The following is a 10604-nucleotide window of genomic DNA, read 5'->3' on the forward strand; positions in this document are numbered from 1 at the left end:
AAGCTGTACACCCTTTACATGGATTACATTTTAACATTCATTTTACATTGATATTATTACATAAATGATTCTTATTCTGCTGAATTCAATATGCATCAGTTCATATATATGTATATGTATATAAATATTCTTTTTGTGTCTTTTAAAAATCATCTAATTCTTCATTTCTTACAGTTCAATAGTATGTCCCATTAATATATCACAACTTATTGAGTCATCCCTCAATTGATGGACATCCCCTTAGTCTCCAGTTTTTAACTATCACAAAAGAGTTCCTATAACCACTTTAATTGATCATTCAGGCAAGAAGTAGTTGGGCTCCCTCCTTCCATGGGTCCCTTTCAGCCTACTAGCTTCATGACAAGGTGTTACTTAGAGTTAATTTCAAACTGATTGTATTTTACCTAAAAATATTGGGGAAAGGGAGGAAACAGTGAAATTTTCAACCCTGTGGGACAGCTCTGGTCCCTATTTCCACCTAATAAGAATGGCAAAGTGATACTATTTGAGCATAAAATCCCCTTTGACCTTCAAAACCAAATAGAGTTCATATAGAGAAGTTTCTGTCTCCTGCCCCCGACCTCCACATCAGAAAAAAAAAAAAACAAAACTAAGGACAACAGAGACATCTGTGCAGAGGTTTAGTTGTGTAAATAGTATTTCCCTGTGCAATCAAAAAAGTGTCATAGTCTTTTACAGCCTTGAAAATACATAGCTCACACAGTTTGTACCCAGGAAAGCCTTCTGAACATTAATATTACTTTCCTGGCTGAGTTTCAAGCCAAACATTACATGTGAATGGCAATAAGAGAATGAGGACTGTGGCATTATCCTTCCTTTAGTAGGCTAGAACAAAAAGCAGTACATGAATACAAAGGTGAGGAGACTATTTCTTAGCCACTCATAGTAGCCTCTCTCTGAAGAGGTTCCATTTTTGGAGACATGGGAGTTGACTCTTGCAAGAGCTGACTTTAGGCAAAGTTGTGTCTTGAGGAAATTCTTTTTGTCATCCTTCAGTAGCATAGAAAGAAAGGAGTTTAGCATTCAGTTAATATAAATAATTAGTTAAAAATGGAAGTTAGCAGATGTCAGGTGAGCCTTTTCTTCTCCCTTCTTTGTTCTTCCCCTATCATGTGTGAGGGCAGCTGGGTGGTGCAGTGGATAAAGTGCTGAGCCTGGAGTCAGGAACTCATCTTTCTGAGTTCAGATCTGGTCTCAGACACTTACTGGCTCTGTGGCCCTGGACAAGTCACTTAACCCTGCTTGCCTCAGTTTCCTCATCTATAAAATGTCCCAGAGAAGGAAATGGCAAACCACTCCAGTATCTTTGCCAAGAAAACCCCAAATGAGCTCACAAAGAGTCAGACAAGACTTAACTGCAACAGCAAAGAGCTGCCTTACCTTGCTGTCCTGGTATCTTTACCTTGGTACAAAATCTCTCTCCCCAGACTGAAGATGTGCTTTGAGATGCTTGTCCCAGGCCCAGAAATTCCTAGTTATGTTTCTAGCCCTGGTCCCTGAGATACCAAATCAGGAACATTCATTATTTCAGTGTTAGGCAGACAGTCATCTTATCTGTCATTTTACAAAGCAAAGGAAAAGCAGAGAGAGCTTCAGGGGCATTCAACTTAGTGCTGAACAGTGCTCACTTGTGTGAGGAGAATATTAGATGAAGCAGAAATTATTTCAGCCCCAGGCAACAGTCTAGCTAGAGCAGATGAGTCCTGACTGCATGCCTAGGGTTACCAGCCCTGATGGAAATGGTTAGTGAGATTTCTATGACTCTGAAAAGGGGGTGTCTATAGTTTATAAATATATATATATATACATACACACATACATATATATATGCTAAAAAGTTAGACATATAGGCAAAAGGGTACTGTAGGGAGTGGGGGGGAAGGTTGGTTCTACCTAATGAGTTTAGAAAGACTTGCACAATTTTGCTAACCATTAATCACCAGGGATTATCCTGGACAGTCAAGGGAATGGAAACCAGTTCTAATTACTTCTTCTGTAATGTTGAGAAAGATAGAGTTTGGACTAGATAAACGTATAATTATCATATGTGTGTGACAGAGACAGAGACATAGAGAGACAGAGAATAAAGACAGAGACAGACAGAGCTAGACAGAGACAGAGAGACAGAGAGATACGGACAGATAGAAAGACAGAGATAGACAGACAGACAGAGCATGTGTGTGTGTGTGCCTGCATCTGCACTTTCAAAAACCTTTATTTAGGAACATGAACCTCTGGGTGCATGCTAAATAAAAATGGATAAAAGGACAAAGGAGACAGGGAAACTTAGGCTGTGTCTTTATAGCTGGTGAAAAACATTTTCCCCCAGCAATGATAGATCTGGTATTTTCAACCTGCACAGCAAATGGATATGATTCTATGTGTAGTGTCTTTCTTACTCGTACCTCTTCCCCCAGAGACACTAATTCTTTCGATCTCTGTCTCATTTCCCTTTGACCTGTCTTCATATTGGCAGGTCAGGATTTCCCCAGAGGAAGGCAGCTGCTACAATTCACTACTCTCGGAGCTCTAGGGTTAACCTTTGTGGGTGACTATTCCTATTAAAACTATAGGTCATGAGCCCCTGTTGCTGTATTTCTCATTAATAAATCAGCCACTAACACTCAATTAACCTTAACCAAAACATTTAATGAAACATAAAGCAAACACACAATATTTATATGCATTTCACCCAATAAACTCTTCCACCAATGCACAGAATGTTAGTAGGAAAGCACAGTCTCTCTTTTCCCCCATTTTTAAACATTTTTATTTAAAGTTTTGAGTTCCAAATTCTATCCTTCCTTCCTTCCCTTCTCTACCCTCCTCCTTGAGAGGGTAAGCAATCAGACATGGGCTATACACATGTAATTATTCAAAACATCTCCATAGTAGTCATTTTGTATATGAAGATGAATAAAAGAGAAAAAAATTTTAAAAAGAAAGTGAAAATCCAGCTTCCCAACATGGTGCAGTCAGTGAACATCATGGAATTGTCACTGCTGCAGCTGGAGCTGCTCAAGAACAAGCTGGACCAGGAGGTGGAATTTCTCTCCTCATCCCTCCAGCAGCTCAAGGTTGTACAGACCAAATATGTGGAGGCCTAGGAGTGTCTGAATGTGCTGAACAAGAGCAATGAGGGAAAAGAATTACTCGTCCCATTGACGAGTTCTATGTATGTACCTGGGAAGTTACATGATGTGGAACATGTTCTCATTGATGTGGAGAAGTCAGCTGATGATGCTAAAGACTTCTTCAAGAGGAAGATTGACTTGCTCACTAAGCAGATGGAAAAAATTCAGCCAGTTTTGAAGGAGAAGCGTGCCATGAAGCAAGCTATCGTGGAGATGATGAACCAGAAGATTCAGCATCTCACAGCGCTAGGGGCTACCCAGGCAGCCTCGGCCAAGGCCTGAGGGTGGTTGGGGGGGTGCTGGAAGCATGTGTACAGAGCCAATAAAAGTGCCTGCTGGGCCCACCTGGACAAAAAAAAAAAAGAAAGTGAAAACTAGCATGGTTCAGTCTGTATTCAATCATTATCAGTTCTTTCTCTGGAAGCAGATAGCATGCTCCAACATTAGTCCTTTGGGATTGTCTTGGATCATTGTATTATTGATAAAAGCTAAGTCATTCACAAATCTTCATTGTACATTATTGCTGTTACTATGTGCAACAGTCTCCTGTTTCTGTTCACTTCACTATGCATCGGTTTTTGTAGTGTCTTTCTAGGTTTTTTCTGAAGTTATCCTGCTTGTCATTTCTTACAGCACAACAACATTCCATTATAATCATATACCACAGCTTGCTTAACCATTCCTCAATTGATGGGCATCCCTTTGATAGGAAAGCACATTTTTTTTTTGGTTGGGCAATGAGGGTTAAGTGACACCAGGGTCACACAGCTAGTAAGTGTCAAGTGTCTGAGGCCAGATTTGAACTCAGGTCCTCCTGAATCTAGGGCTGCTGCTTTATCCACTGTGCCACCTAGCTGCCCCCAGGAAAGTACATTCTTAAAGTGAAAAGAATACATGTGGCCAGAACAACTCATGACTCTAGAACTGTAACCTTTGATATACTCTTTCTATCTCAGGAACTCTGTAAAAATGCCTTGAGGAGCTAGCTTCTGAGCAGATAATTACTTCTTATCTTCCTGAATATAGCATATCTATAAATCAGAAGGTAGACATTAGTTGGGGTCAGGCAGTGTTGCATGAATCCTTGAAAGACCTCTTACAGAAGGTGGAATTTGAGCTGAGTCTTGAGGAAAGCCAGAGAAACTAGTAGGTGGCAGTAAGGAAAGAGAACATTCTAGGCTAGTGTTACAGCCCAGAGGCAGAAGGTGGATTGTGTGCAAACAGCAAAAAGGTTTATGTGGCTGGAGGTATTTAACTCACCTATGGGCGTGAGGTCTGTTGGTTACCCTCAACCTGGTTTAGCCTGTCTGCTGAGATGGTTTTACTGGGGTGAGACCTCTACTCATGCTACAACTTCTTGGAGCCACAGATGAAAGTTGGGTGAATATAGACACCAAAGGTAGATGAGCAGCCTTGAAAAGGGCTTGGCAAGCCCTCACACTAGAGGTATTAGTCCTCCATGAACACCCCATGGACCCCTGTGGAGATATATAAAGTAAAAGAAGACCTGAAGGGTCAGGTTGTAAAGGGCTTTAAATGTCAAACAGAAGATTTTTATATTTTATCTCAAAGGAAACAAGAAACCACTAGGGAATTGGGGGTGGGAGACTGGTAAGACCTTCAGGTTAGAAAGATCAATTTGGAAGCTGAGTGGAAGATGGACCAGAGTGGAAAGATTTGAAGCAAATCTGGGCATGATAATATGAGGGCCTGAACCAGGGAGCTACTCCTCTAGCAGTGGCAGTTGATCAGTAGTTGGTCTTGGTCATGCTGAGAATGGTGGGTCCCTTCTCTAAAGAAGATGCTGCAAAACATTTTAAAAGAAATAAGGAAAGATAAATTATTGGAGAGGAATCAATTGCCCATGGTTGGGTTGTATCAATATAATGAAAGTGACAACAGTACCTAAATTAACTTATATCGTTAGTGCCATACCTATCCAACTACCAAAGAAATTTAGACAAATTAATACTGAAATTCAACTGCAGAAAGAATCTCAAGAGAAACTGTGAAAAACACTAATGAGATTTGCCAAATCTCATACCAATTTGATACTGGTTAAAATGGTTTTTTAAAAAATCAATTAAACAGATTAGATAAACAAAACCCAGAAGCAATTAAATATACTAGCACTGTGTTCATTAAATCTAAGGACACCAACTAGTAGGGTAAAAACTCTCTGACAAATACTGCTGGGAAATGGAAAGCACTCTGGCACAAATTAGATTATTAAATTAGATTGGGGGTGGGTGGGTGTTGGAGTCAAAGAGAGGAAGATCAAAGAGAAGTAGGAGGCTAGAAGACTTAACGTCCCAAACCAGCAGGCACCTATCTCTAGCATCCTGATCTTCTTGGCAACACCTGGAGGAGGCATGTACAAGAAAGTGATTTTCTCTCCCCTTAGATGAATCATGCACACCCTTATGCCTCTTTTCTTTTCTTCCAGTTCCTACTAGAATGTGGAAAAAGTTTGATTGAGTCATACCTATAAAAGTGCTTTGATGTCTATGAGTACAACTTAAATAGAAATTATCCTACATGATCAATGCCTAAAAATTAATCCCTGAATGACTAATCTAAACTGATTTGGTGTAGGCAACACTGATGAGATAATACTGGAACTGAATGAGGAAGAGGAAGAAGGGAACAATAGGATGATACATCAAAATGGAATCATATGGGGGCAGCTAGGTGGCACAGTGGATAAAGCACTGGCCCTGGAGTCAGGAGTACCTGAGTTCAAATCTGGCCTCAGACACTTGACACTTACTAGCTGTGTGACCCTGGGCAAGTCACTTAACCCCCATTGCCCCACAAAAAAAAAAAAGAAAAAGAAAAAAGGAATCATATGCTCTTCCAAAAATGGAAAAAATAAATCAAGATGGAACCCCAGCCTTCCATTCTTTCTCTCTCTTTCCCTGCTTGCTCAATGAGATTTGTTTAAACATGTTACTTTTTTTGCTTTTAGTTCTATCAACCTCACATGACTGGTCTTCTTCTATGAGACCATGCGTCTCTTCTGTCCATTTCCCTTTTCTAGTTCAGACACTCCCAAACATAATAATGGTGAGCATCTAGAAGAATATACTACCCCTTTTTCTTCCTAGCCAAGAAGCGCAAGATTACTTAAACATTTCCAGTAACTTATGTCTGATTTTAGGATACATCCTTCATATACCATTGAAAAAGAGGATTTAATGTTCAAAAATTGATCTATATATAACTTTAGCCTAAAGTGAGACACACAAGTTGGCATTTAGGAGGACCAGCTAATATATATCTAAAATAATTTTACTGTAGAATAAAAATTGGGACAACCTGCCATTCTACTAAGCATTTATTTAAGGAAGAGTAGGAAGAAAATATTGGCTAGAACCCTATTTATGTCCAGTACCATATGGAGTTGGGTATGGGGATTGGGAGCAGATTAAATATTACCTCCTTTGTTATATTGCAAATAAAGAAAGATTCATCCTAACATCCTAGTTGCCTCTCCCTTGTCCCTTACCCTTAGGACCTTTGTTAGAGTGCCTAGAGTACTTCTTCAAGTGCATTCAGTGTCAACAACTCTTATAAAAGCTTTGCCAAAAGAGGCTGATTGTTAACTAAAGTGAATTTTTTTTTTATTATCTATGGATTTCTGTTTTTCTCTAGCAAAGTGTGTGCTGTCCATGTAAGATATGTATGTCCATAGAAGTTGTCTAAACATACAGACATGAAGCTTGAGGGCAGGCATGGATAGATAGCTCTAGAATCTTGTCCATCCCTCTCCAAAGGAAATTGAAATTCCTGCCTTGAGAGGAGAAGGGCATCATGGCTGGCTGCTCTATTTTCCAGTCTGTGAAAAGAGGATACTAGACTACATTTATATTTGTCTACCATTCCCTCTTCACTGTGCTCCCCATATATTGCATTCACTTTAATTGGATGCTTTCACTTAAAGAGAGGAGAGCATACTCACTGACTTGGCCTCTTCTCACTAACTACTGGTTGCACAAAAGATCATCACAAATAGTGGGTAAACCTATTTACCCAAGCAAATAGCAAACAGAAATTGGAGAAGTTCTATGCACTAGAATATACCAGGAAATACACAAGAATGAATGAGCTCTTTAAAAGGTAGTGATTTCAACTTAGCTCAAAAAAAAAAAAAAGAAACAAAAACCCAATAACAACAAAAAACAAAAAAGAAAAACCCCAAAAACCCAACAACAGAAAAACTCAATCTCATGCAAGGAAAAATTACCTGAAGTTTCTAGGGCAGAAAGTTGGAAAGCAGGGACATATGGAGGAGCCAGCGTCCTTTACTTTTCTGTAATCTGTGTGAAGGTTGTCTGAAACTATGCATGTCTTTATTTGAAGAAGGAATATTTCTCCTCCCCATATTTCTCATAGTCCTACCTCTCCAGCTTATTGTCGTTAAGGGTCAGAACTAGAATTAATATTGAAAAGCCAATTTATGCTTGATATAAGGAAGACCTTCCAAACAATTAGAATTGTCCAAAGATAGAATGGAATAAGCTCAGATGGAGTGGAAGCCCCATTAATTGAGGTCTTCTAGTGGGATGAGTTAGAAGATATTCTTGTATCAGATAAGGGCTGGAATCCATTTTTTAAGATCCTTTCCAATTTGAAGAGTCAAAGAGACTCATCCATCCCTTCACAGATTTTTCAGCTTCTTTTGATGTACTCTCTTTCCCTTTATAGAATGTAAATTCCTTGAGGACAGGGACCATCTTTCTTTCTGCCTGTATTTGACATCTCAACACTTTACACAGCTCCTGCTTTGTTGACTAACAATAATTATATTATTTAGATGAACCTGATAATTCCTCTGGTTCTTTCTTAAATTGCAAATATGCCCCAAATAGATATCATCTGGGCAGAGACTTCCTGATAGCTAGGTTAAGAAAAAAAAAGAATGAGAATGTTCTGTGGTAAAATGTACACTGGTCTTGGATCCTGGAGACTTGGGTTTGAATCATACCACTCCCACTTACTAGATGTGAAACTCTGGGAAAGGTCTATCTTTCCTGAACTGACTATTGTTGTCTGTAAAATGGAAGGAGTGGATTAGATCACAGGCCTAGCACTGGAACTGACCTTGGAGGGCCAATCCCTTCAGTCTTAGAGAACTGGGCGTCAGTGAAATTAAGTGACTCCTCAAAGACAGCATCCCATCTACCAGCTCTTTCACTATTTTGTAATGGAGTTTCTTGTGGAAATGGTGATATATTCAGAGGGGGTGATCTTTAACAATTCAGCTGAAGCATGTGCTGTAATAATGACTTTGTGTCTCATCCATTAATTAAAAAGTTCTAGACATTAACATTCTGATGTATTTCAGTATAAATTTCTAACCAAGTCAGCTTCACGCAGTCTATATGAAAAGAGTGACAAGTATTTTGAAAAACATTTTCTGATTAGAAATGTATTCATTCATCTTCTATTCCCATGCAAGAAAGATTTTGAGCCAAGAAAGACCAGAAGGTAGACGGTGACTCTTGTGTGAATCTGTTTCCAAGATTGATCTTTCTACTCCCACTTAGCAAAAGGTTCTGTGAATCCTTCTGAGTCTCAGGCACTCAGAAAATTATCTGGAATCCAAAGACCTGGAGGTTTACATGTTTACCTATGTGACCTCTGGCCAGTCATTTCACCTCTCTGTTTCCTCATCTGTAAAAAAAGAGGAGATTGGACCAGAGGCCCTTTCCAGTTCCAAATACTGTGATTGGCCAGTATGTTTTCCCAGTCTTTGAATTGTACTGGTTGCTGTTCGGAGGCCCCTGAAGATTAGATTTCAAGTCTGGATCACAAGCATCTGGCTTCAGTAGACAGGGAGTGAGACAGAAGCTCTGCCATCTGTGGAGTCTGTACATGGAGGATTTGAAAGCATTCAGTGACATTGCAATTGTTTGGCATTTTAACATCCCCCCTCTGGGAAATCACGGGAGAAGGGAAGTCACAGCCAAAAAAGGGAACTGCGATGACAAAAAGCAGACTAACTACTTAGGAAGATCTATTGAGCAGTTTTAGAAAAATCTAATCTAAAAAGTAAATATTCAAACACACACAAAAAAGAATAAACAATCACAAATGAAATAGAATTTCAATTAAAATTTTGCTTGAAATATGCAAATTGTAGTTTTAACAATATAACAATAATTCAATTCACTTCCTTATCCCTTTATCATCTTTTTTCTTCTATTTTACAGATTTTGTGGCTGTCAGCAACAGCAGCAGCACCATCATCATTGGTATTAAATTATTATCAATATTTGTCAATGAAATTATTATCAATAACTCAAGGAGAAGAACACATTTAAAGCAGTTAGTTCCTATATATAACCAGTCAGGATATACACTTTTAGAATTATAAGATGGATCATAATAGATTTGGAAATTATCCTCACAAAAACCCATTAATATTAATGAAACAGCAGGTCCATCACACATAGGCAACTATAAAAAAGTTAATATTTCCTTTCCAAAAAGGAAGAAGAGAATTGATACACATTGTTATAGCACATAAGAAATAGGTTAAAAACCTGCAGAAAGAGGGGCAGCTAGGTGGCACAGTGGATAAAGCACCTGCCCTGGATTCAGGAGGACCTGAGTTGAAAGTCGGCTTCAGACACTTGACACTAGCTGTGGGACTGTGGGCAAGTCACTTAACCCTCATTGCCCTGCAAAACAAAACAAAAAACCTGCAGAAATACTTTTAGAACAAGCAGACCAGAATCAAATAGTGAAGGTCACTACACTGAGCAATTGTAAAGATTTAAATAAGTACATACCTTTGGGTTTATTAAATGATGGGTTTATAGAATGATTACATTCTAGATTCAATCTGTGAAACACCTAAAATTTATGGACACGAAAGCATTTATGGTGGCAATTCAGGATCAGTCATCATCACCAAAAATTACAAATTGCCTTATTTTCCTCCTTCTGATCTTCCTACTTATTATCTTCTTCTTTCTTCTCCTCCTCTCCTCTCCTCTCCTCTCCTCTCCTCTCCTCTCCTCCTCCTCTCCTCTCCTCTCCTCTCCTCTCCTCTCCTCTCCTCTCCTCTCCTCTCCTCTCCTCTCCTCTCCTCTCCTCTCCTCTCCTCTCCTCTCCTCTCCTCCTCTCTTCTCCTCTCTTCTCTTCTCTTCTCTTCTCTTCTCTTCTCTTCTCTTCTCTTCTCTTCTCTTCTCTTCTCTTCTCTTCTCTTCTCTTCTCTTCTCTCCTCTTCTCTTCTCTTCTCTTCTCTTCCCCTCTCTTCTCTTCTCTTCTATTTCTCTTCCTCTTTGTTCTCCCCCTGCCCCTTTCCTTCCTTTTTCTTCTCCTTTGCTTTTTCTCTTCTCCTTGTTTTCCTTTCCCTCCTTCCTTCTACTTTCCCTTCCTCAACCTCCCCTTTCCTCTGTTTCCTCTCTCTGCTTTTCATTTTTTCTTCTTCTCCCTCCA

At 39.3% G+C, this 10604-nt stretch overlaps 1 protein-coding gene across 1 annotated transcript; it reads left to right on the forward strand.

The window, feature by feature from the left end:
* Positions 1–2987: 2987 nt before the first annotated feature.
* On the forward strand, positions 2988–3437 carry LOC122746010 (prefoldin subunit 5-like). The gene is made up of 2 exons (XM_043991480.1): positions 2988–3059; positions 3195–3437. Exons 1-2 carry the CDS (start codon positions 2988–2990, stop codon positions 3435–3437), a joined length of 315 nt encoding a protein of 104 aa, XP_043847415.1.
* Positions 3438–10604: the final 7167 nt, after the last annotated feature.

This window comes from Dromiciops gliroides, chromosome 3 (genome assembly GCF_019393635.1).
Source record: "Dromiciops gliroides isolate mDroGli1 chromosome 3, mDroGli1.pri, whole genome shotgun sequence".
Classification (NCBI taxonomy): Eukaryota; Metazoa; Chordata; class Mammalia; order Microbiotheria; family Microbiotheriidae; genus Dromiciops; species Dromiciops gliroides.

What these genes read in the sequence shown, in the direction of transcription:
- LOC122746010 (XM_043991480.1), top strand. Translation starts at nt 2,988, where the DNA reads ATGGTGCAGTCAGTGAACATCATGGAATTGTCACTGCTGCAGCTGGAG. An exon ending in TCAAGAACAAGCTGGACCAG is followed by an intron (nt 3,060 to 3,194) that starts GAGGTGGAATTT and finishes TTGACGAGTTCT; the next exon opens with ATGTATGTACCTGGGAAGTT.